This window comes from Colletotrichum navitas, assembly GCF_030913465.1.
Source record: "Colletotrichum navitas strain CBS 125086 chromosome Unknown LY79scaffold_269, whole genome shotgun sequence".
Taxonomy (NCBI): domain Eukaryota; kingdom Fungi; phylum Ascomycota; class Sordariomycetes; order Glomerellales; family Glomerellaceae; genus Colletotrichum; species Colletotrichum navitas.
The window spans coordinates 1-24,975 of NW_026850815.1; the positions used below are offsets into that span (position 1 = coordinate 1).

Consider the following 24,975-nt stretch of genomic DNA (forward strand, 5'->3'; position numbering starts at 1 on the left):
TGAAATAGGCCGCCTTCGTGCCCAGATTAATGAGAAGGCCGTATGCAAACTCGCCTCCAGCCTCAACGAAGGCAAACCTTGTGCTATCGAATACCCTTTGAAGGCTGTTGGACCAGATGCTCTCACAGGGCGTGCCAACTATCATGCCCGCATCCGCTTCAGCGATGGGTCTCCGCCCTGGCTTATGCGAGTGCCGCGGGTCACAGGCTTTGATGTTGGGCTCCCCGTTCCTCTCGCAGAATACCTGATCCGCAGCGAGTATGCGACTCTCAAGTTTCTGGAGACAACCAAAGTACCAGCGCCACGGGCCTTCTCATTCGGAATCCCATCTGAGTGTACTGATCAGGGTATTGGGGTCTGTTTCCTTCTAATGGAGGAGTTGCCAGGCAAGCCGTGGAATGGTCGAGAGAACACCGCTAAGATCTGGCAGGGTCTTGCCGAGATCTTTGCGGAATTAGAGAAGCATCCATTTACTAAAGCGGGTTCCCTATACGTTCAGTATCCTAACGACAAACCAACTGTCTCTGCTGCAGCTAGCGACAGATTTGTCTGTCTCTACCCCTACGGGCCATTTAGTACTGCGGCAGCATACTATATTGCCTGGGCTGAGCAATATCTTACGCTGATTGTGGATGGTCAGCTCTATACGCAGTTCCCTATCGAAGCGTATTTAGTACATCGGTTCCTCCAAGATAGTGCATCACAGTTGTCTGATGCTGAGAACGACTTCTTTCTGAAACATGTTGATGACAAGGGTGATCATCTGATGGTTGATGAAGACCTTAACATCACTGGCATCATCGACTGGCAAATGGCACGCGTTGTTCCGCGGCGGGAGGCCTTTGCGCTGTCCCTCATATCTGCTGATATGGGAGCTCTTTGTACTGGTAACGTTTCACTGAGCGCAAAAGACATTGAACTAAGCAATGCAATGATTGAGAAGAGGGTTGTGCTACCAGAGCATATGGTAGATGAGAAGGCGAGAAGGTTCTTTTGGGGCTTGGGGCACGAGTCCAAGTGGGAATACGCGTTGCCATTAGCAAATGCCATCCTTCGGATTTTCGGAGCCAATCAAGTCTGGGATGATTGGCGGAAGGCAGCGTTGAAACGATACGAGAGTGATGGACGCTTGAGGGCCCTTTTAAAACAGTCTTCTAGGAACAGACAGCAGTAGCCACCGAGAATCGTGTTCTGCGTTGCTACGACATCCAACTCTTTGCACACTTGACGAACTGGGACATCCTATAGACGGCATCCAATTCTCCGCCTACTGACCTTTAGTAATAAGGACCATGTTTCTATTCGTCGGAAGCCTGCCTCCTGTATGCTTTTATACACGCCGGGAATAGCTTCATGGATCAATAAACTCAAGTCAGCAGACTAACATCAAAGCGGAAGTTGGGTTGGTCTTCTCTTTTTGGATTTTTTGTGGACAGTCAGTTTGCCTCATATATCCTCAGGTTTTCCCTTGGTAGGCGTTCCCTAACCCCATGTATCCCCAGTTTTTTCCTCTTAACGCTGGCTCGGGTGTAGTCCTGGTTCCCGGAGACTCTGAGCCGGCTAGCGAAGATACCGCTTGCGTCGAATGTCCTGAAATAACTTTAGACTCCCCTGGTTCCGTCAAGGTCATGTTTCCGTCAGGATCAACTTCCCCCAAAGCATGTATCAAAGATTTTAAGTACCCTAAATACAAATCTGTGAAATTGAAAATTGAGGTGGGCTGAAGTGGTATAATTGGCAGAAGATGGGCGCCAGTGGGACTAGCAGCCAAGAAAGCTGCGATAATGGCATCCCTGGACCACCTGAGACTAGAGGACTTGAGAAAGGCTGCGTCAACATGGGGCCCTTGCCGAGTTTGCCTTGTCAACGATGTGGCATGTCCTTGGCCACGAGACTTATCAGTTTAAGAGAAGAGAGGTGATCCCAGCAATTTCCAAAGACGTACACACACACACACACATACAGTATATTACGCCCAGCAGCAGAGTCATGCCATGACGGAGTGACTATCATCACTCCTTCTTCGCAGCGGGTTTCTCGGCGGGCCGAAACTTTGCAACACAAGATCAGTACCCCAAAGGATCCCCTAGCCCGCAGCTCCCCCCCCACAGGAACTAGTTCATTGTCTATTACGCTGTTCTTCTGGCAGGTGTTCTGCCATCATCTGGAGTCTCGTTTTTTAAAGGTTGTTAGCTTCTAGCGATCGTCACTTTTAACCTTCAGCTGAGTTTTGACTCCCCAAGGAGAAAACTATGTCTCGAGAACCTTGTATATAGAAGCTCATGTCAGAAGGCTTGTCACGTGCCATTCACTGCGTTTTTCACTGATTACTCGTGTATATACAGCAGTTCTATTTCCTATCAATATTTTCCTAGGAAAAAGTACCTTTCAACCCTATTCTCCTACTGCTGTTTGCTCTTACTTTGACTCCCGTTGAATCTACAAACACCCAACTCACTGCTTCGTTGTTAAACATATATTTACTGCACTGTAGCTGAAATCCGTCACCTTTACCGTGGATTTCCACCGTCTTCTCAGTCTTCCAATATATTTTGTTGTATAACCGTTGCTCTTTGTTAATTCCGTACGCCACATATGTCATTCACATATTAGAGGCCTTCTTTATGCATAGTTTAGCTAGAGGTTCTCGACTAGTGTGTGGTCTTGATTATGCTCCGCCTGCCAGATATTCACGACAATGTTGATCACCTTCTTATCTCCAGTAGTGTGTTGAATGGTTGCTCTGCACCTATCGGGATTCCATATGTGAGGTCGAAGGTATGCGGGGAACATTCTATTATAGCTGTGGTCCCCTTCCCATTCAAGAATGACGAGCATGACGTCAACATCTTTGTCAATAGAACCGTCGGCGATGGCTTGTAGGTCTTGTGAAACCAAAATAGCGTTTGCGCCATCTAACTCAAGGGAGTCAAGTAGGAAGTTCTTGCCCTCCAGGATCGTGTTCCAAGCCTGGTGGGAATTCTTCTTCTTAGGCATCTTTTCGACTTGGCTTTCGCTTGGAAATAGGATCAAGGTATATCGAGCGTTAGGCAAGCTGTGACCTAAGAGCCTTTTTATGGTTGACAAGAACTTCGGTTGTAGGCTAAGTTGCGGGGCTTGTTGGTCACAAAAGCGATTAGTCTGTGGTTTTTGTCGGTAGTAATCAATGAGTTTGTGTGTTGCCCTGCACTGCTGTACATCATCACCGTTGTCAAGGTGCTTAAGAGTTTGGGAACACAGCCGTGGCCTACGACAGTCACTAACTACGTAGGGATATCAGCTTAGCAATACATAGTCCCACGCGAGGAGAGGTTTATATTACTTAATAATCATCTCTGCTTAATATGTCTGATTAAATGTATTGATTGTTCTTGTAAGCGGCTTAAAGGAAGATTTGACAATCTATGGATAACTTAGCAGTGGCGAGTAAAGCGACCAAGTCAACGACCACGACCTCTGCCTGACACAGGCCGCGTGCGCGAAATACCCGCAGGACAAGTTCTTTGGCGTACACTACGGCGACCCGAACGCGAAGACAATCTCCAATATGAACTTCAAGAAACAGGAGTGCTACGGCACCCTCGGATGGCCCGTCGTCCCCAAACCTTTCCTCGGCGGCGACGAGTTCGAAGAATCGTGCTTCGCCGCGGCCAGCGACCCCGCCGTCATCAATGCTTGCGGCATCTCGCCAGGAGTCCGAATCGGAGTAAGTCCCGGTGCACGGTGGGATTTCAATGACGGTAAGCTACTTCCTCCCGCAATCATCTGTGCAGCCTATGCTTCGCAGAGTGGTTCGTAGCTGAGACATCTACTTAGACTTTTTATGACATCTCCAAGGACAGAAGACGTCCAAGGTTGATTGATATCGGAGGTAGAGACAAAAAAGCCCGACTTTGGCCGTCTTCTTCTTCACATGGCGGGGCTGTTCACAGCAGTAAGGCGACGAGAGAGCCTGGACTGAAGTTGTATGCGTTTCGTCTGGCACGTCCACAGCTCAGAGCGCGGCGGCATCTCGGTCATCCCCAGCACAGTAGAGTCATCATGGCTGGCACGTCAGTCACCACGTCGCGCCGAGTGCCACTACGTCGGTGCTCAAGGCCTGCTCGCCAAACAGCCTGGAGACATCTCGAGGTCGGTGCGAGCACGCGCACGAGGCAGTCTGTGCAAGTCCCCCTCCGTCGTTACGCCGAAGGTGGCCGTGTACAGTAAGTAGTTGTTGCCAGTGCTTGAGATGACTGCTGGCGGTGCGGCCTGTCAGAGTCGCATTGGCGAGGATGGGTCACAAATGGGACAACGATGCGCAGGTGCATCCATCTTAAGTCTTGACCCGTGTGGCGGAAGGGAAGCCAGCCGATATTCCGACCCCCCGGATGCCGGTTTTTGCGCGACAAACGCAACTGAGCGCCGAGACCACGGCTCCTCCACCGGACGCGTCGTGAGCTCCAAGTAGAAGAGGGTCGATAACAAGGTAACAATAGAGAACATTTCCACTTTCAGTCCTGCTTTGCTTGATCTTGATCTCGTCGTTGGTTCATGCCCTATCGCAGGGCTTCGCGAACCCTCCTTCGCATGTCATCGGCTTGAGCTTCGACACACTCGGCTATTTGTTTCGCCATGCTCTCCTCGATGGATTGGCAAATGTCTTCCTTGAACGCGTCTCCCATGTTTTCCTTCCAATCCTTCAGCTCGTCACCCACGTCGGGCATTTGTTTTCCGAGCTCGTCGCATTTGTCCTCCAGCTCGGTTACGTCAATCGACAGATTGTCGATGGTGTCGTCAGTCCGGTCCAGACGCTTTTCCAACCTGGAACAGTCTTCTTCTAACTCATCCTGCCGCATCTTGAGCTCCCTATTCCACCTCTGCAATTCCTCGACGTTCTTTTGCAGTTGTTGGATTTGTTGGCGTTGCAGCTCGATTTGTTCGCGTTGTAGTTCAAGTATCTGGGCTATATCGCTCTTCTCCACCACCGCATCCACAAAAAGCGATCGCTGTATTTTGTCCAGCCGAGGGGCGCCTTTTGTGGTGGTCGCTGTCGAGCATCCAGCGGTAAATGAACGTTTTCTTTTGGTAGGCGTGCATGTAGCGCCATCTTTCCCTCCGCTGGGGAGGACGTCCTGGGATGCATCCAGCACATTGCAGCGCTGCTCGGTGTCGCCGTACCGCGGCGGGGCATGGTCGCTACCGGGACTTTTGGAAGGAGAGGGCGGGCTGTCTGACCTGATCCCCGGCGAATGCTTCCCACTCAGACATTCGTCATACGGCGGCGGCGACTCTTCTTGGAGACGCGGAATAGTCTCGAAGGGAAGGGTGCTACCGCACGAAGAAGCAGTGGCCGCAGCGGGAGAACTGCAGCGTTCCCTCGCGGGTGGAGAAGCATGACAAACGCCACGCGGTGCGTGTACCTTGCCGCCGACACCATTGTAGAGCCTCCTCACATCTCGCATGCCCCTGTACGACTTCCTCAGGTCGTCCGTCAGAGACGTGGACGGCGGAATGGCTGCTTTGTACTTGAAGAAGCTCTCCTTCTTCAAGATGTTGTGCTGAAAGTATAGTGAGAACCGCGAGGCGGCCGCAAGCGATTCCGCGAACTCGAACGCGGACTGGGCCATGTCGTCAGGGATCTGTTCTGGAGTGAAATCCGATGGTACAACAAGCTGGATAGCCTCGCCACTGCGCAGCCGGAACTGAAGGCGGGTGACGGAGCGCATGCCCAGTTGCTGATGGATATTTTCTGGGCAAGGGGGGTTCGCGGTATTGACATCGGCCTCGTTATAATCCGTTCGATCCAACGAGTCGAGAGAGTCGGCGGTAATTTGCAGGTAGACCGTGGTTTTGGCCGACGCGCCGTGGGCAAAGGAGGCAACGAGGCTGAAGAGGACCAATTTTTGCCGCGAGCATCGGACGCGGAGTTCGAACTGCGGAGAAGTGTCTTTGGGCAGTCGTTCTTCATCTTCACGCACAGCCACGACCCTGGGAGCAACAAAGTCTGGCTTATTGGACGGCATGTTATATTCGCCTCCGTTCAACCGTCCTTCTAGACTTGCACGTAGAGAACCTAGCGGACGGGAACCAGGAGGGGAGAGGGGGGGAGGGGTGGGGGTTGGAGTCAACACTTACCTCTATGATGGCGCTGTGCTTTTCGCCTTGTTACAGCAACTCCTTCGCACGGTTTTATCGTGGTCAAGACGCGTCCAGCGAGATCCCGACCCTACTCGAGGTGCATCGAGGGCTCTTGTGCGAGTAGTAGAATGACCGGGGCGACGGGTGACAGATCCGCTCTGGAACGGTTCCGACGGGTTCCCAGTCCTACTCGCACGACAAGTCGGTTCAGCATCGGGAGCAAGTGAACGATCGAGACCCCTTGGGCAGGTCTGTCCGACGAGAACGCGCGCGGAAGTCGAGGGCGAAACGGGAGGGATGTGGATGCGATCGAAGACGAACGTGAGGATGATGAGAAGTGGTGAATAGAGGATCACGTGACGCGGCAGAGTGTTATTCCGTGCTGGCACCCATGGCTGCAAGACACTTTCCCATGAGCTGCTTACATAATTGCCGACCCGCTGACAGGCCTTACGTCAGCGCCTGGCGCTTGGCGCTTAGCGGACGCACGCTGACTGGCATGTCACCAAGCTATGTCAAAATGGGATGGATATCTGCAGCAAACAAACACATATGACTGCTATGCCATGTTGCTTCTTTGACGATTACTACCGAGATTCCCTAGCCATTCGCTGTTAGCAGCACTCTCAAACGCACTGTACACAATTACCGCAGGCTCTGCTGACGTCAATAAGCACTGTTATTGGCGACGGTTGGCGATGCCTCCTACAAACTGGGATAGCCTTTAGGGTCTCACTTGTTGCTTCCTAAGACAAAGTAGAAGCATCATGCGGGAGGCCAAACTGACGATGCAGATTCAAACATAGTAGAGAGAAGACTTTTTGTAAGAACGTAAAAGAGTTACTATTGCCAGAGAGTCTGCATTTCTACTATAGCCCCTAAGTGCCTTTTAGCAATATCAGCCCCTTCTATTTTCATAGGCTCTTCGTAAGGACAAGGAAAGTAAAATACTTCATAAAACGTATTAAACTAGCCAGAAGCCATATAGTAAGCTTTACTAATTAAATAAGTGTCTAAAGGACAGGTAGAATAAATCTAGATTTCTACAGCTATAATATGCTAACTTTTAGGAAGCTTAAAGATAAGCAAGTTAAAAATAATACACGTTAGGCCTAGGGGTAGTACAACTAAGGTTCTATAGCCTAGGCTAGTAAGACATAGAAATAATATTTTTAAAGCTAGAGGATGCGATTTAGAGGGTCTAGACAATGTTTAACTGAAGCAACCTTCCTGTTCCAGGGATTAAATGCGGCCACTTGGATAGAGCCAGCGGCAGCGTGACTCATGCGACCGCGCTGAAGCCATTGAGAGATCTCACGAGATTAGTTGTTAACACAGGTGAGTATTCAGGAAACAAAACAAGTTACTTGCTTTTAAGGGAAAGTATAAGGGAAGAGTAATATTACTTATTTCTAGAGTAAATAGGTTAGTCCTATTACTCTAGAATACTAATATTATAATACTGTCAGACTGGACGCCTCCGACATTGATGACTCCTGTCTTAGTGGTAGAGTCATAGTGGCAAAACTCTCATCCACTTCCACCAAGTCCTCCAGTGTCGCCTCCTCTGGCAAATTCTTCGCCAGCTCCTCCTTGCTCAGCCGTGCCATCCGCGAGTTCCCGTTGCGGCCATACTGGCAAACGACCATCCATCTCGGAATAATCGTTGTAGTCTTGGTAAAGTCAGGGGCGAAACACAACGACGGAGGGCTGATGCTTCCGGTATCGTCTTCACACTCGACCGCGCTGCTCCACCCGGAACACGTAAGCTGGCCGGGGCCGCTATTGGACCCCTCATACCGGCATCCGGACTGGCCCGAGATGGTGACGCTGCGCCCGCCGGGGTATCCGGGCTTCTCAATGTTGGTACCTGACGACGGTGTGGAGGAGGCGTCCGGACTACAGACGCGAATGGGGGCGTTGACTCCTTGGGCGTACCAGAGCCAGAAATACCGCCATCCTTCGAAGTAAGTCAAAGCACCTACTTATGGCCCCCCTACCTATATAGCCCGCCTTTTCTCACTAAAAACAGCTAAAAACAGCTATCTATATCTACACTAATAAAAGATAAAAAGCTCTATAACTTCTATATAAAGTAGATAGTATATATAAGAAGCTATAAAAAAAGTTTTAACTAACTTCTTTTAGTAAATCTCTAGTAATAAGACTAAGTACCTAGCTATTAAGGTTTACTAGTATTTTACTAGTAAATCTTAACTTTTTAAAAGCTTAAATAACTTTATAACTTATAGGCTAAAAATAGTATACTAAGAATTTTTATACTATTTATATCTTTTATACTCTTATAATAAGGACTATAGAGCTAAATTATAAAAAACTAATATTATATTAATAATTTTAAGTTATAGTAGTTAAAATTTCTTAGTAAAATACTATTATACTATATTTATAGTTAAAAAAATACTTAAAAAATAAAGCTTTAGGTATTCTAGATTTTTAGTACTTAAGATAATTAAGTAATATTTTTACTTATTTTATTCTTCTTTATATTAGCTATATTTTTTACTATTAAACTTACTATAAGAGAACTTTATAATAGTATTTTAAAGCTATTTATTGAATAATTAAAAAGATTTTTAAATATATAGGCTAAGAAGTACTTATAGACTCTATATAGAAAAAACTAAAGTAATAGGTCTTGTAGTTACTAAGATATAGATAGCTGTTTTTGGCTGTTTTTAGTAGGAAAAGGCAGGCTATATAGGTGGGGGGGCCATAAGTGGGTGCTTTGACTTACATGTCGTCATCAACGCGGGCGTAGGCAATGTGCAAGACGCCCGTGGGCGTAGGGTTGCCCAATGGCTTTGTGGTGGTGGTGGTGGTGGGTGGTCGTGGTCTAGTCGTCGTCGGTGGCCCGGATGTTGTCCTCGGGGGGTTACTGTACGGCGGTTGATGAGTATAAGGATCGGGTTTGAGAGAAGACACGATGTCAAGAAGATAGAAGGAGAAAGTACTCACTGTCATCCTCGTCATAGAGCCCCAGATTCAACAAGTGTCGAAGCACTGCCTGGACGGCATCCCGCAGCTCTCGTCGCGAGTCTTCTGCGTCCTCGGGCTCGACTGGCCACTCGCGACCGGATGCAGGCGCCGGTGTGACGCCCGACGCCACCGTCGTCCCCGTGGTGTCGCAGCCGATGACGCGGCTGCAGCTGGTGGTGCAGGCCGGCGTCGGCGTCGCCTGGACGCAGTGCTCGCGACACGAGCTGAAAGTCGACGTGGCACAGCCATCGTCGTTGTTGCCCGGCCGGGGCTGGTTCGGGTTATTTGGGGCGGGAAGGTCTATCGAAAGCTTGTTAGTTACAAAGAGTCATCAAGTAAACGGAGGTGGTTGTAAGGTTGCGATTTAGCTACTCGCAAGAAACAAACAGAGGTCACGTACTGTCTCCCTAGACACCAGGCATGTTGGACGGGGGGCAGTGTAAAAGGCACGGCAAGTTGCAAAATATGCGGCATTTTGTACCACAACCAGACCGGCAGGTGGGTTTCGGAGGCCCCCTGATGTGAACGATGGGCGGGATAATAACAGCATCATCATCATCGTCGTCGTCGTCGTCGTCGTCGTCGTCGTCGTCGTCCTTCCAGTCGTCGTCGTCGATGTCGTCCTCTGGCCACGGCCAAGGCGGCGGCGTGATGGTTCTTGTGATGATTGGCTGCGACTCGCTTCCCGTCCAGCTCGTCAACGGGTGATCCGTCAGGGTAATCGGCGGCACGGGCACGCTGCTTGTGGGCGTGATGGTCGTCGAGGTGACGTTGACGACCTCGTTCCAAAAGTCGATTCTCGTCGTCGTGATGGCCGAGAACGTGATCGTTGTCGTCGTCTTGATCGTCACGTAGACCCGCGTCGTGCTGGTCGCCCCGTTGTCGCCGGTATAGCGCTCCGTCTCGAACCATCCGACCTCGAGGGTCGTCTCGACCCTGGGCAGCTTGATCGTTGTCGGCCGGTCCAGCTGCCACGGAGGGAGGACGTACATGCAAGGGTTGCTGCATTGGATCGTCCGAGTACTGGTGCTGCCGCCACCGCCGCCGCCGCCACCACCACCAGACGATGTCGACCAGATCGTCGGGTCAATGTAGACGACTGGGCCTTCTTCGCCATCCTCGTCATCGCCGCCGCCGCCGCCGTCTTCGCCAGAGCCTGAACCGTCTCGCAGTGCCAGGGGCAGCCAGGCAGCCACGTTGCTGGTGTAGCCGTTCCTCGTTGTGTCGTTGAACCACAACGGCTGTAGGTTTCCCTGCGGTGACACTATCTCGGCGTTGCCCTTCGTGAAGATGTTGTACAGCCACACCCTGCCGGCCCTCGCTGTCTCAATCAGCGACTGCTGGCACCGCTCCCTCGGGGCACACCCGAGCTCGAAGTCGTCAAAGAAGGAGTAGAACCCCAGCCCGTACGGGAAGATGTCTGTCGAGTTGACCACCCGCAGGGCCCATGCCTTGAGGCACAGCTTGTCGTCGCCGCAGTCTTGAAACTCTGGGTCTCCCTCCCACGCCCCGGCGGTGTACGGGTTGAGCGCGTTGGGGCTCGACTGGTAGTACGGCGTTTCCGTCTGGACGTGCCCCATGATGAGGTCTTTAGCCCTTTCAACCTGCCACTGATACAGCTGCGCGTGCTCGCTGCCGCATCCCCATATCCAAGTCGGACCCTGCGACTCGATCAGGACGCCGCGGCCAGCATAGACGGAGATCTCGACCATGCTGTTCTGCGGAATCCCGCCCTCGCCCACGTGCGCATTGGCGTTGGCGGGATCGTCAAGGTCGTGGTCCGCGACCCACACCCACACGTTGTCGAAATAGGCCGAGGACTGGGCAGCCAGGTGAAGCAGCTTTGCGGCAGCCATACATCCCCTGTCGACCCTCTCCGACCTTGCGGGGCAGTCGTCCAGGAGGAGGTCTGACCCGGCGTTCCCGCCCACTCGGAAATGGCTATCCCACATGGCCGCCGACCCCTGGCCCGACTCGTGGATGTTCCACTCCATGAGGATGCACCCCGCAGTGTTGCCTCTGACGGTGAAAAACATGTCGGATATCTCCATGCTTCCCCGGTCGCCGGGCTTGCCAACCCGAATCATGACCTTGGGATCCTTTTCGTCCCCGAAATACGATCCGGCACCCATGACGGTGCTCCAACTGGACCCGACGATCCTGGAGCCGGGAGGGATCTCAACGGTACCCCTGACGATGTAGACACCGGCGGGGAAGAAGATGATGGAGCCGACATTGTTCGCGAGAAGCCTGTTGATGGCGGCCGTCTGGTCTCCCGTCCCGTCGTTGAACACACCGAGATCCGTGGCCACGAGGGGCCTGGTCCCGGGGTACTGGGGCTTCTCGCGGTGAAAGTACTTGCCAGACGCGTCGAGGAGCGACCCCGGCTTGCTGGGCTTCGGGTCGATGAAGCCGGACCGACTGCCCGCAAAGCCGTTGGGGCGCACCTGGTAGCCCGAGGCCCAGAGGTCCAGGAACAGCGGGCTGGCGGACCCTTGAAGGAGCGTCTCCCCCCCGGACACGAGAACGACGCTCTACGCGAGTATACAGGCACGGAATGTGCCGAGAAACAGAATCCTTGTACAACTATTGGTCAGATTTCTTCGTCAGTCCACTTTTAGGCTTTGACTTTCTCAACGCGTTTCCTATACTGACATCAGCTTATATTGTGCACCGGCTCCCGTCCGTCTCTAGCCCTAGAAAGAGACCCTGACGCATTCCCTAAACTCTACCATTAGCAGTAATACAGTGTCAGCTAACCACCTAAGCAGACAGTTAAAGATGAAATATGTAGACAGTTAAAGATGAAATATGTAGAAGTAAAATTAATTTACTAACCTTATTTACCTCCTCAGTAACTCAGGTAGTACCTAAGGAAAGTAAGGGTATTCCTTTATAGTATATAAAATATTAAGAATAGCTCCTAGTCTTGTTTTTATCTGCGGTTAAGAGCAAGGGCTTGCGCCAAGGTGGAAGGGGACAAAAATCACAGCAGCACTCCCTTTGAATACTAGTATTTTTGTTTCCCCATCTAACCTTCCGCCTTGGCTTTGATGTTGTCTTGCTGAGCAGACAGTACATTTGCATGATACATAAGCGCACAGTTCCTCATCTGTAACAAGCGTGAAACCGCTTCATCTTCGACACTTTGCTGCGATGATTCGGATTGCTCACTTGCGACAAGTTCATATTTACAATATCATCCAAGAACACTCTTGTCAATTCCTGGTTCCAGTTTTAGATGCAGCTTTTCAAAAAGCTTGAGGGTCCCAACACCCGGCTTCATGCCGTGAAGTTTTGGCATAACTTGCGTACATCAGTACCTCTCCGTATTCAGTTGATTTCCAATCATAGCCCATGATATTGGGATTAAATAAGAGGTTCACGGTACTAAAAGTCTTGTGCAAACATCAGATCTTGGAAAACCAATTGTTCAAAAACCCGCGACTCGATGACTGCTCCAAACCTAGATTGATTGACTGATTTAGCGAAACGCAAGAAGATGCTGTGTTCGGGGCTGCTGCTCATACCCATGACATTTAACCGCTGCTCTTAGCTTTTCAGCCAGTTTATGGAGTCTTTGTACTTCGATTGCGCCGAATTGTGGTCTATTTCGAATGAGGTTCCAAGCTTGCGTCGGTGTGAGCTCTCCGTCGGAGCACAAATCGGTTGAAAGCTCCAGCAACCGTTGGAGCAAGCAAGACGGAGCATTTTCAAAGGAAGGAAGAACGGGCAAAGTTGAATGTTGTGGGTAATGACACGAGAATATCAGCTGCGCTGATGCGGTGAGAGCGTGGCCGGTAGGCTCGCTAGGATTGTTTGGATCGCCATGGAGATGTTCCAGACAAGGCCTTTCGATTCTATAATGCAAACATTAGCCGTTCAATCAATTTCCATGACTTCTCAAGGCCATGACTCACGCTAGAACGAATTCCATGCCGACCACGATCGGATCAAGGTCGCACATCCTCTTACAGAAGACGTTGGATTCAATCAGACCTTGATCGATATCAGGCCCCAGTCTCTTTGGAAGATGATTTTTCTGAGTAAATGAATGCGGGTCTGGGGTTGTCGATTTGTCCACGCTGGTAATGTTCGGGGTAGAAGATGCTGAACAAACTGTCGACGGTCCGTTTATTGGACTGGCAATAACTTTGCCACGCGCATGCCCCGGGCTGGACATGTCCGTATCTGTTGTCGGTGACAGATACGTAAAGTCCTGGACTGTTGCGTCTTTTGCGTTTCGGTATTTTGCTATAGTTTCGTCCTCGGCATTATTCTCCATAATACCGGGCGGTATTGCGACTCCACATTGAGCCAGCCACTCGGTGAGTGTTTCAACGGTGGCAGAAAGTTGGTCGCATCGAATTCCGAGCTTATTTTCACTTGCCCTGGCCTGAGCAAGCTCTTTTTCTAGACTTCTAGTATACCTGTCTCTGCGGTCACGGTATGTCCTGTTTGCAATTCAGCAAAGATTGGTCGGTTACAGAAACTTCTATAAACCCACCGTTGAGCATTCCTTAGCTGTTTGCGACGTCTATCAACTGGGTCCTCTTTTTCGCCTACAGCGGATAGGTCTTAGCGCAGCTCGAGGTTGGTAAAGTGATTGTTTGTTTGCTTCTGGCTTGTGACTTACCTGCAGGATTGAAAATTCGAAATATATTACGGCTCATTGTAGCCAGGTTTCTGCTGATGGTGCTGGTCTTTGCCCCGTCCCGTGCTTTCTCTTTTCTTCGCGAAAGTCTCTATACGAAAATAAGCAGGTTTGCCAGCTGGGAGTTGAAGATTGGTCGAAGCCGCGGACAGGGTGAAGTTTTAACATTCCTGTCGCGCAACGTGGCGATCATCGTTTCATTTGGCGCGATGAGCTGATGACATTATCAAAATATCCTCTTTTAGCTAGCTCAGACAGTGTAGTGGAGCATCTCCACACCTTTAAAGCCTGAAACCTGTCAGAAACTCCTCCACTACAACCCAAGCCCTGTCGGTGTACTCCGTAGGTTTCCGTAATACCCGCAGATACTCGCGAGATTGAGAAAGCGCTAATTAGAAGACTAACTGTAAGACGTAGTACGCTAGCTGAGTCCAGCTAGCGTACATCAGCCGCGCTCAACTCCAAATAGGAAGCGGTCAACTAGCCGACCCCACCCACCTTCTTGCCAGCCAGCCAGACATCCCTTCCAACCTATCCAACCCATCTAGATCCCTGTTTCTGCCAGCAGACTATACCCCTTACAGCGGCCGTCAAAGCGGCTGTCATACCCCTTGCCCATTAGCATTTTCTCAACCTCGCGAGTATCTACGGTAGTATTTTGGAACTTCAGCGCTCCACCGCCCCATAATTTAACGCCAGGAATCAATCATCCCAAAGCGGTAATTATGATTACACTGATCTACGAGACTTAACGCGCTAGTTGAAGATGCTTCATAGAATATCGAACTGTTACGCTATAGGAGACCTATATAATTACTCCAGATGAACCTGCTAAATTAATGAGAGTTGCTTTTCACATCCACTTCCTTCTTTCTCATTCAAGTAGCAGGCTGCTTCTTATAAATTGTGATTACTTTCTTCCTCATTTCATCGAATCCTTCCAATCGTTCATCTCTTCAGATTTTTCCACAACCTTATTTCTCTCTCCTTATTGTGTACAACAAGACAAGAATGCGTTTCTCCGTAGCGATTTTGATCTTTGCCTCATGGCCCAACGCCATCACAGCGACACCGGTCAAGTGCAAGAACGCCCAGAAAGTTGGCAAGGCAATTTACACAATCACCAATGACGCATCCAACGCTGTAGTCGCAGTACCAATTTCTCCTAACGGACTTTTGAGTGGAGGAACTTCAGTCAAGACTGGCGGTGCCGGTTCAAACTTCTTCGACGGCGCAAATAACGGGCCAGCGGCGCCGGATGCTCTTGCGTCTCAGTCGGCTCTAACTGTTGCAGGCAATGTAAGCACTCCGATTAGATCCATCCATATTAGACCTCTTGGACTAACCAACGCCCAAAACTCCAGAACCTGTTCGCTGTCAATGCAGGGTCCAACACTCTGACCATGTTTGCAATTGATAAGGCCGACCCGACCAAACTCACAATGGTGGGCAAACCTGTTGCAGTTCCGGCCGAGTTCCCCAACACGGTTGCTGCATCCAACAAGAACAGAATTGTCTGCGTCGGATCATCCGGTGCCGTGGCGGGCATTTCTTGTGCCAGTTTTTCTGGAGCTGGCATCAGTGCCATGGATGAGCTCCGCCCCATCGACTTGAAGCAGACCACTCCGCCAGCTGGGCCAACCAACACGATTTCCCAAGCATTCTTCTCCAACGATGAGAGAACTCTCTTTGCAACCGTTAAAGGAGACCCAACCAAGAACAATACTGGATTTCTCGCTTCCTACCAGGTTCAGGCTAATAAAGGTGCCAAATCTGTCAGCCAACAAGATGCGCGCTCGTCGCCCCAAGGTACTGCGGTTCTCTTCGGTTCGTCCACTATCCCTGGTAGCAAGGACTTGTTCGTCACAGATGCTTCGTTTGGCGCTGCCGTACTATCACTCGACGCCAAGAACAATGCTGCTGTCAAGGGAAAAGGAGCGGTAGACGGCCAGAAAGCGACTTGCTGGGCTACCGTTTCCCCAGCAACAAACACCGCGTTCGTTACAGACGTCGGGACAAATAGATTAGTTGAGATGTCTGTGAATGATGCAAGCATAAAGGGGGTTTTGGATCTTAGCAAGAACGGAGATCCTGGATTGACTGATCTGAAAGCTGCTGGGAGGTTTGTCTACGCACTAAGCCCTGGCAATGGCACGACAAATGCGGCCATCACCGTGGTTGATGCAGTTGAAAAAAAGCAGGTTCAGCATTTTGATCTCTCAAAGCTGGGAGCGGGAAAGAATACTCAAGGAATGGCTGTGATGCTATAGACAGCTACTTCAAGGCAAGGGCGGTGTGATAGAGCCAAGCTCCATTTTTCTAAAACGGCGAGACTTTGAATATGACTTTACTTCTATGAATTAGTTTATGCGTCCGTTTCCCACCCTGATACTGTAATAGTCATCCAGCTGGGCTTTGAGTGCCTTGTTTTCCTTCTCTAGAAGGGTCCGTTGGAATGCCTCCTCATCATATCCATTTTGTACCTTTCTAGATAGGTGACAAATAGTATAGGTATCTAACCTATCTTTGGCCAGCTCAGTTAACTGGTGTAGTTGATGCCGTAGATCGGCAGACCGACGAGGGGTTAACCATGGGACGATAGATAAGGCTTTATCCCACTGTTGGCTGCTTATTTGATCAGCTTGCTGGCTGGTCTGCTGGCTGGGTGATGCTGTAGATACCATAGAGTTGGATAGAGGGCGACGTATAGAGACTAGCCATAACCCAGCCCATTTCCAGCCACTTCTGATGTTCTTAGTTGCGATAGATGCTTCGTGGGCCTGGAAATAACAGTCTAGAAATGCCTTTTTTCCAGCAATAGTTGAATCACTTATCCAGTCATCAAGAGATCCAACTGCCTTACGATAGGCCAGCTTCAATGGGCCGAAGACAGCCACATCTAGAGGCTGAAGGACAGCAGACGAGTGCGGCGGTAGATATAATAATAGATATTATGGATAAAGCATTCCCACATAAAGGCATCGGTTAGATGGCTGTGATGTCTATCTAGAACTGGCAGTCTAGATGCCTCTGGTTTGCTAGGTATGGTCCTTGGGATAAAGACCTCCTTCAGCCACGCCAGGGCAGTCTCGTCGTTCGTCCAGCCGTTTTCTGATGCCTAAAACTGCCACTGGGCATATTGATAATGGTTGTTGTCTGGGAACCACTGGGCCTGTAGGGATTTTCCCTTATATATAACCAGGGGATCCAAGGAGGTCCTAGTTGCATTAATGCATTCGATTATGGTTAGCCATCGAAGGGATCCTGGCTGTTTCTTTTGTATCTGCCGCGATGCCGCAGAGCCCAGCACCAGCCTATTAACTCCCTTGCCCTCTATTATACCAGTCTTATCTATATTCCAGCGGTTAGAAGGATGGATATCCTTGACTGCTGGGTTATCCAGTCGCTGGAGGAATTGCTGGATAACCTCGGGTGAATGGGACCTCCATCGCTTGGCATCCATTGATCTAGATCGCTTGGTTCGGATAGATGGGTTTTGCCGCAGGAATTGCCCTATCTACTTCCTCCCTAGAGGTCGCTGCCTATCACCTATCATACGCTTTGCCAATCCTTTTACTTGTTGATGGGTAAGAGGGCTGCCAAGAGCTTCTTGGGTTAATATATAAGCAGCCAGTTTATCCTCCTGGGCCTGGTATAAATGCTGCATATGAATATAGGCAGTATTTTTGCTCTGCCTGCCGTGGAATCGATGTCGAAGGGTTGCGTATGGTATACCCCATATACGAGCAATAGTCCGGATGCTCTGCCCATTCAGCACATCTTGAAGGGCCCGTTGGAGCTTAAATTTGGTATATTATTTCATGATAGGTTGATCAAGATGTTCTAAAAAGATGGCGCTGTTTGTATGTAAATGGATAATGTTGTGATAGTTTGAAAAAGGTGGTGATGTTGATGGAAGGGGATGGATGCGGCATTTTCGGGTGGTTCGGATGTGGGGATGGTTCGGTTGAGGGGTCGGGTTGTTAAATAGCTAGAGTAATTTACTACATAGCTACTGTAACACTGCTACTAAACTATAGTAGTAAGGGAGCCTAAAGCTAACTAGATCCTTAGACAGGCATTAACGATTTTTGGAATCTTGGTGTCACTTGTAACAAAATTATCCCCAAACTTAGCTATATCAGATGCTAATAGCCCCTTGCGTGCCTTAGCTGCCTCGCTAAAGGCCTCCTTCTCAGACCTAACGCCGCTGCCAAAACCTCCAACAAGTAGACTTAAAATTGCAAAAGGCGCTGATGTGGGGTCTTGTACAATATCATAGGCAGTGAGGCTGGCAGACCCGGCCACATCAACGAGAGCGGCAATGCGGGAGATCATCGCGACCCCACCGAAGAGCGCTCCTCCAGCTTCGCCGATGAAGGGGATTATGACGAGGACAATGCTAAGGATCTCAAGGACTAATCTCTGCTTGTTCTCTTCCAAGATCTTGGCACCGATGGACTTGATGTTGTCCATGCTGCGAATAGCCTGCTGCAGCATGAAGATTGGCACACTTGCCGCTGCGACAATGTCACCGCCTTCTGCCTCATTGATATGCAGCGTCAAGTCAAGGTGCGCCACCATCAGTGTGTTGGCGAGATTAGTCATATTGGGCATAGCAGCCCGGATGACTTCCTTGGGGTTCGGAACCTTGATCTGTAAGTAGACACAAACATTAGCAATGCTGCAAGAAAGACGTTGGGGAATAACATTGGATTATTACCTTTTCTTTTTGGACCGAAATAGGTGCATTCGTCTTCTGATGTTCCAGTTTCAGACAAGGTCGGTTGCCTGCGCCCGGTCTATCGGAGCCTACATCGCGGCATGCCCAGCCGAGATCAATGGTGCCGAAAGTGATCCAGTCTCTCTCGATACCCAACTTCTCCAACACGGCAGCATAGAATCCATCGGCGTCGCGGAGCGAGTAATCAATGGTCCATTCCGCGTCCGCAAACTTGTTTAGGCCGAGGAACTGGCAGCCCATCTTATCATACTTGTGGCCGGAGAGCGTGAGTACACAGTCAAAGTACTGGTTTCCCTCGCCAGTATCGACCGCCATGAAAGACTCGAGCTGCTGCCCGACGCTATCCTTGACCCTTGTCTCGTAGGCGGAATAGAGATTGTCATATCCTTTTGCAGATGCGGCGAACTCGTCGTTAAAGTTCACAAGGGCTTCAAAGAGAATCTCTAGAGCCCACTGGTCCCAGCAGACAGCAGGCACGCTGTTGCTATCGATTCCCTTGATTAGATCGTCAAGGTTCCGTGGTGCTTTAGATGGGTCGCAGTTGACGTTGCCTGGGTTGGTATTATCATAGTACTCCTCTGTGACAGGATCGTAGTAAGGTCCGAAGCCATTCTCCATGGGATCCGTGTTTTCGTAGCAGGTCTGGGCAGGACAGAAAACCCGAGTACAAGCGTAGTTGCACAGGCCGTAGTCATTGATACCCTTGAGAGTGCCGGCGCTAGACGTGGTGTTGGGTTCCAATAGGTTGAGGAAGCCGGTTGCCAGGCAGCGGCACACGCCGATAGGACAGAAGCCGTGAGCACAGGTGAACTGGCAAAGGTCGTCGAATGACGGGTCAAAAGATTTGCCCTCTGTGCAGTATGGTGGGTCAAACAGCGACTCAGGCCAGATTGGCAGCGCGACTTCGGTAGTAGTGCAGTAGTCCTGTGGGCAGAAGCCGTAGTTGCACGCAAAAGAACACAGCCCGCTGAAGCTCGCATCTAGCGTGGCAACTGGATACCCCTTTATATCCATGGCTTTCGGCCTGGTAGGCGTCTTCCCGAATTCAGTGCACACGCAAGCTCCCGGCGGGCAGTAATCGAGAGAACATGTAAACTCGCAGAGGGCTGCAACCTTTGGCATACCGGTGCCGTTGACGCAAGCCAGCTTCGAATAGTTATCCGTCTCGGAAGGCAGGGTCTATCGCGCTCATGACAAAGGCGTTAAAATTGCTGAACCCGTTCCAGCGAGAGCAGTCATACGAGATGGGTTCTCCGGTTAGCGTCAAAAGTAGATCTCCAGGCCTTGTTATCTCGACCGTCACCAGGCCTTCTTTGCTACCTGTAGAGCACTCGCTAGTTATAAAGAAGGTATATACTATATTAATACCTATAATTATACTATAGACTTCTAATATAAGAATACTTTATATTACTTATTTAGGTTTAGTTAATAAAAAATAGAGAATATTACTATAAAAAGTAAACTTACTTTATTTATTATTAACTTTTTATTACTAAAAAAGATAATAAATCTTAACTATAAAGTTAAGTTATAATTATTAGTAAAAGATTTATTAATAAATATAAAAAGCTTTATAGTAAGTAAGTTAAAAGAAATAAAGGTAAAGCTATAGTTAAGTAAATTTACTTACTATTAGATTCTTTAGTTAAGTTACTAAATAGCTTTACTATTAGGCTTCTTATACTAGACTATAGTAAATAAGTTAAAGTATACTTTAGGCTAGTAAATAAAAGTAATATATATACCTTAAGTATACTACTAGATATAGTCTTACTAGGCTATAGGTAATTTCTTATTAATAGGTCTTAACTTTATACTTTAGCCTTTTTAGTAAAGTATAATAAAAGTGTTTTTAGCTAAAGTTAGTAAAATAATTCCTTTATTAAATACTAAAGGTTTATTCTTTAAAAGTAAAATTTTCTCTTTTATAAAGAGCTTTACTTTAGTAAGCTTATTATCCTTATAGTTAAAGAAATTAATACTAGTTAGGCTAATAATATTATTTATTTATATTTTAATTATTATAAAGTTAAGGTTTTTTATAAATAAAAGAAGTAAGTATAAGTTATATAAAGTAATAACTATATTAAGTTTTCTATAGTAGTAGTAGTTATATATTACTTACTAATATATACTTACTTTAGTAAAGCTATATAGTAGCTTTACTACCTTTATAATAGTACTTTAAAGGTAATAATTATAAATCTAAAGGGAAAGTTATATATAAATAGTATAGTTAAGTTATAAAGTTAACTATATATAGGCCTATATTATATCTTATAGCTATATTACTTTACTATTAATAATAAAAGAAAAAGTAAATATAAAAATTATATACTAGCTAGCTTTCTAAATTATAAGTAACTAAACTAGTAAGGTTTTTTTACTATTATTACTATAACTTTATTTTATAAGTTATAATCTCTTATATAGCTTATTATTTTTACCTTTAACTTTATTAATAAAGTAAAATTTAAAGATATAGCGTTAGTAAATAAAAGGATTATATATAATAATCTTAAATATACTATAGTTAATAAGGCCTTAGATTTTACTTTTACTTAATTATTTAAAGGGTTTACTAGGTATAGTAATAATACTTTAGTTATATAGTTATTATATAAGTACTAGGTTAGCTTTTTCTTTAGCTAAAAAGAAGATACTAAAGTGTATTTATTTATTTTCTATAGTAGTATATTAACTAAGGTCTTATATAGTTACCTATAGGTATATTATAAAGGAGAAAAAGCTACTATTTAGATAGGTTTTCTAGTTCTTATAGTAATAATAATAGTATTCTCTATATATTTACTAGTATAGTTAGTATTTATAGGTTAGTTAAGTTAAGGATTTATATTAGTAGGCTTATTTATTTTTTCTTAGTATAGTAAGGTTTAACTAAGATAAAATAAAAGTTATATAGGCTATTAATATTAATAGTATAATCTTTACTATTAATAAATAGTAAGTAGTATAGGCTAAACTATTTACTTTTCTTATATTATACTTATACTTTACTACTTAATAGTAGGTCCTTAATAGTAGAGGTATCTAGGCTATTATATACTTTAAGTACTTTATAAAGTTAGTATATTATATAATATTTATAAAGGTTATTAGTAGCCTTTTAGATAGTAGTTACTTATTAGATAATATTAGGTAATAAGGTAAAGTTAGTAGTTATATAAAGGTAAGTACTAAATACTAAGAGGGTTAGTATAAGGCTATTAGGGCTATAGTAATATTAACTACTTTAACTATACTCTAAAGGATAAATTATAGTTAGTAATTAAGTACTGTTTATATATAATTTTATAGGCTTATTAAAGTACTATATAGTATTATTTAACCTTTCTAATACTATAGTATATCTTAATAAGGATAATCTTAACTTTAATACCTATTATATAGGCTTTATATAAAAATTTAGTTATAGTAAAGTTTTTATTTACGTTAGTAATAATCTAGTCTAGAGGTCCTTAGTAGACGTTAATTTAGTAGTAATAAAGTACCTCTTATATAGTCTTTATAGAGATATTATAAAGAAAGTATACTATATTAAAAGTAGTTATAGTATTAATAATATAAAGGACTAGTTAGTTACTTTAAGGTATATAATATTAATAATAACCTTATAGTTAAAAAATAGTTATTATATAAGGTAAATTTAAATTATAAAAGTACTTTTTATAAAGCTAGTAGTAATAGTAGTATTTAGTTAAGTACTTAATAGCCTTAACTTAACCTTATAGTTAGCCTTATAAAGAACCTTATAAAGATAATAGACTAATAAGTGCCTAAATTATTAGTAAAGTTATTATAACTTTATATTAGTTAAGTAATAACTACTAAGGCTATATTTAGGTAGCTAAAAAGTATCTATAGATACTTTATTTTTATATAACTAGTACTATAATATTACTTATTAAAAGTATTTATAAGGTTATTAAAGTAAATAAATAGTTAATCTATATTTACTAAGTAAAGTAAGAAAAGTATATTTATAAGTATTATATAAAAGTAATAAGCCTAAATAGTATACTAGCTATAATAGTACTCTTTAAGTAAATAGTTTATACTACTAAACTAGATCTTTACTTAGCTAGTAGTAGCTATATTAATAGTTACTAATAGTTAGATTTATTATAATATAGTTACTTATAAGTAACTAGTAGTAAAAAGGTTACTATACTTATGTCTAGTAAAATACCTTAAAAGATACTTAATAAGTAATAATCTAGTATAAAAGAGGTAACTAGATCTAATAATACTATATTAAGATTATCCTTTATTAACTAGTAATAGACTACTTAGTTAGCTAAGTTAAAGGTAAGCTTATTACTACTTAAGGTAGTACTAGTAAAGAATATTATAAAAGTATAAAAGGTATTACTTTTAGTTTATTTTTACTACTTTAAGAGTATAGTTACCTTATAGGTAGTAACTAAAGTCCTTATTATTATCTTTATTACCTTCTTCTTCTTATAGATAACTACCTTTATAGCTAGTAAAAAAGGTTTAATATATAGTTAGTAAAAAGTCTTTTACCTAGTAGTTATTTTTAAATTATTAATATATATTATATTATTTATTAGTAAAGTATTTTATTAACTAATAACTAGGCTTATAGTAAATATAATACTTCTTAGTATTATAGTTACTATTATTATTACTATAATAGTTATTACTACTATAGTTATTACTAAACTACTAGTTATACCTTTAGCTATAGTAGGTATAGTTAACTTAGTATTAATTATTAAAGTCTACTTAGTACTAACTAACTGTTGTAATATTAACTATTATAGATAAATATTAGAGTTATTAGGTTAACCCTAATGACTTATTGCTAGTAAATCCTTAGATATTTAGCTATAGATTCTCTAAGGATTTATAGGCAATAAGTTAGTTATTTAACTAACTAACCTATAATAATTATCCTTCTTTTCTTTATATATAATAGAGAACTATAGTTACCCTTATTATTTATTAATTACTACTAATATATATAGTTAACTATATTTACTTATCTTTTAGTGTAACTAATACTAATTAGTAGTTAACTTTACTATTAACTATAAAGGTTAACTTTACTGTCTAAACTATAGATTAGTAAGGTCTATAAGAAGAGGTAATTATTACTAGTTAATTATTTATACGCCTAGAGTAGGCAAGTACTAAAAAATACCTCTATAAATACCTTTACTATAATAGTTTATACTAATTACCTATTATAATAGGTTAATTAATAGATCTATAACTAGTCCTTTTAACTAGTAGAAACCTTATTAATTTATGTCTATTATATAAGCTTTATTACCTTTAGAGAAGCACTTTTAACTATAAAAAACCCTTTACTTTATATACCTATAGCTAACTAGTAATTATTTACTATATCCTATTTATTATAAGCTCTTTAGCTTACTAACTTCTTTTTTTTATATATATACTTCTTTTACTAACTAATAGCGTTAATAAGTTACTAATATAATAGCCTATTATTTCTTCTCTTTTTACTAACTAATAGTGTTAATAAGTAGCTAATATAATAGCTTATTGTTTTTCCTTAAGTTATTTACTTACAAGAGTGTATTTTTCCTTAGTTGTCTATACTACTAGTAGTAATCCCTCTAATAAATATATACGCCTTTTAGTCTACTAGAAGAAACACCTATATTTAAGAGGTTATTAGGCTAATAAAGGATAATAGTAAATAATACTACGCCTATAAGTAGAAGACCTAAGCTAATATAAGTAAATAAAATAAGCTTATAAGTAAGTAAGGCCTATAGGTTACTACGCCTTTACTTATAAAGTAATAAAAAAAAGAGCTTTATAATAAATATAATATACTACCTAATATAGTAGAGAAAATAGTAGTAATAAATAATATTATTACTATATATTTTACCTTTATATAGTCTATTCTTCTATACTAATAGGGGAAAGATTATATTATAAGGTTATTAACTAACCTTATAAAGAAGTAATAGTCTTTTACGCTTAATACTATTATTATATTTTACTTTAGTAAATCTAAGTATAATAACTACCTTAGTAGTAAATTACTTTACTATATATAAGAAGACCTTACTAACTAGCTTATTAGTAACTTTAAGACTATTAACCTAAAAGTCTTAATAGGTCTATATAACTTCTTTATTAACTATAAAGTATAGGTTAACTATAGTAAATACCTATTAATTACTTAATATATATTTAATACCTTTTAACAAGAGAAAGACACTTACTAGACTAATAAGATAATTACTATTATTAAAAGATTATTATATAACTTTAAACTATACCTTAAAGACCTTAACTTTATTAAGAATATTTAAGGTTATAATATAATCCTATATACTAAAAAACTAGCTAAAGTATACCTATTACTAGTAATTACTTATTAGACCTTTTATAATAACTTAACCTTTACTTTACTACTGCCTTTATT

The 24,975-nt window shown here is 44.1% G+C and overlaps 6 protein-coding genes across 6 annotated transcripts; 3 read left to right on the plus strand and 3 right to left on the minus strand.

Moving 5' to 3' along the window:
• Nucleotides 1–10: 10 nt before the first annotated feature.
• Nucleotides 11–1,174, plus strand: LY79DRAFT_574036 (uncharacterized protein; the record flags this gene model as incomplete). Its single annotated transcript, XM_060559543.1, has 1 exon — nucleotides 11–1,174. A coding segment is annotated over one exon (1,164 nt), but the record flags the coding sequence as incomplete, so codon positions are not given.
• A 2,373-nt stretch (nucleotides 1,175–3,547) lies between these two features.
• On the plus strand, nucleotides 3,548–4,450 carry LY79DRAFT_675430 (uncharacterized protein; the record flags this gene model as incomplete). Its single annotated transcript, XM_060564439.1, has 3 exons — nucleotides 3,548–3,740; nucleotides 3,999–4,205; nucleotides 4,305–4,450. The coding sequence occupies 3 exons, from the start codon at nucleotides 3,548–3,550 to the stop codon at nucleotides 4,448–4,450; spliced, it is 546 nt and encodes a 181-aa protein (XP_060406756.1).
• Nucleotides 4,451–4,538: 88 nt separating this feature from the next.
• On the minus strand, nucleotides 4,539–6,005 carry LY79DRAFT_531098 (uncharacterized protein; the record flags this gene model as incomplete). The annotated part of the gene is made up of 1 exon (XM_060556232.1): nucleotides 4,539–6,005. The coding sequence occupies one exon, from the start codon at nucleotides 6,003–6,005 to the stop codon at nucleotides 4,539–4,541; it is 1,467 nt and encodes a 488-aa protein (XP_060406757.1).
• A 1,569-nt stretch (nucleotides 6,006–7,574) lies between these two features.
• On the minus strand, nucleotides 7,575–13,793 carry LY79DRAFT_585464 (uncharacterized protein; the record flags this gene model as incomplete). Its single annotated transcript, XM_060560500.1, has 9 exons — nucleotides 7,575–8,080; nucleotides 8,648–8,658; nucleotides 8,879–8,977; nucleotides 9,096–9,420; nucleotides 9,602–11,604; nucleotides 11,968–11,990; nucleotides 12,665–12,980; nucleotides 13,041–13,533; nucleotides 13,757–13,793. The coding sequence occupies 9 exons, from the start codon at nucleotides 13,791–13,793 to the stop codon at nucleotides 7,575–7,577; spliced, it is 3,813 nt and encodes a 1,270-aa protein (XP_060406758.1).
• Nucleotides 13,794–14,624: 831 nt separating this feature from the next.
• LY79DRAFT_574047 (uncharacterized protein) lies at nucleotides 14,625–16,132 on the plus strand. Its single transcript, XM_060559544.1, has 2 exons — nucleotides 14,625–15,073; nucleotides 15,139–16,132. The coding sequence occupies exons 1-2, from the start codon at nucleotides 14,786–14,788 to the stop codon at nucleotides 16,042–16,044; spliced, it is 1,194 nt and encodes a 397-aa protein (XP_060406759.1). The 5' UTR covers nucleotides 14,625–14,785; the 3' UTR covers nucleotides 16,045–16,132.
• A 1,565-nt stretch (nucleotides 16,133–17,697) lies between these two features.
• Nucleotides 17,698–19,745, minus strand: LY79DRAFT_645279 (uncharacterized protein). The gene is made up of 2 exons (XM_060562441.1): nucleotides 18,498–19,745; nucleotides 17,698–18,430 (listed from the first exon to the last, which is right to left on the minus strand). The coding sequence occupies exons 1-2, from the start codon at nucleotides 19,638–19,640 to the stop codon at nucleotides 17,837–17,839; spliced, it is 1,737 nt and encodes a 578-aa protein (XP_060406760.1). The 5' UTR covers nucleotides 19,641–19,745; the 3' UTR covers nucleotides 17,698–17,836.
• Between the last annotated feature and the right edge of the window lie 5,230 nt (nucleotides 19,746–24,975).

What these genes read in the sequence shown, in the direction of transcription:
- LY79DRAFT_574047 (XM_060559544.1), top strand. Translation starts at nt 14,786, where the DNA reads ATGCGTTTCTCCGTAGCGATTTTGATCTTTGCCTCATGGCCCAACGCC. An exon ending in CTCTAACTGTTGCAGGCAAT is followed by an intron (nt 15,074 to 15,138) that starts GTAAGCACTCCG and finishes CCAAAACTCCAG; the next exon opens with AACCTGTTCGCTGTCAATGC.
- LY79DRAFT_645279 (XM_060562441.1), bottom strand. Translation starts at nt 19,640, where the DNA reads ATGCCAAAGGTTGCAGCCCTCTGCGAGTTTACATGTTCTCTCGATTAC. An exon ending in TTTCGGTCCAAAAAGAAAAG is followed by an intron (nt 18,431 to 18,497) that starts GTAATAATCCAA and finishes GTCTACTTACAG; the next exon opens with ATCAAGGTTCCGAACCCCAA.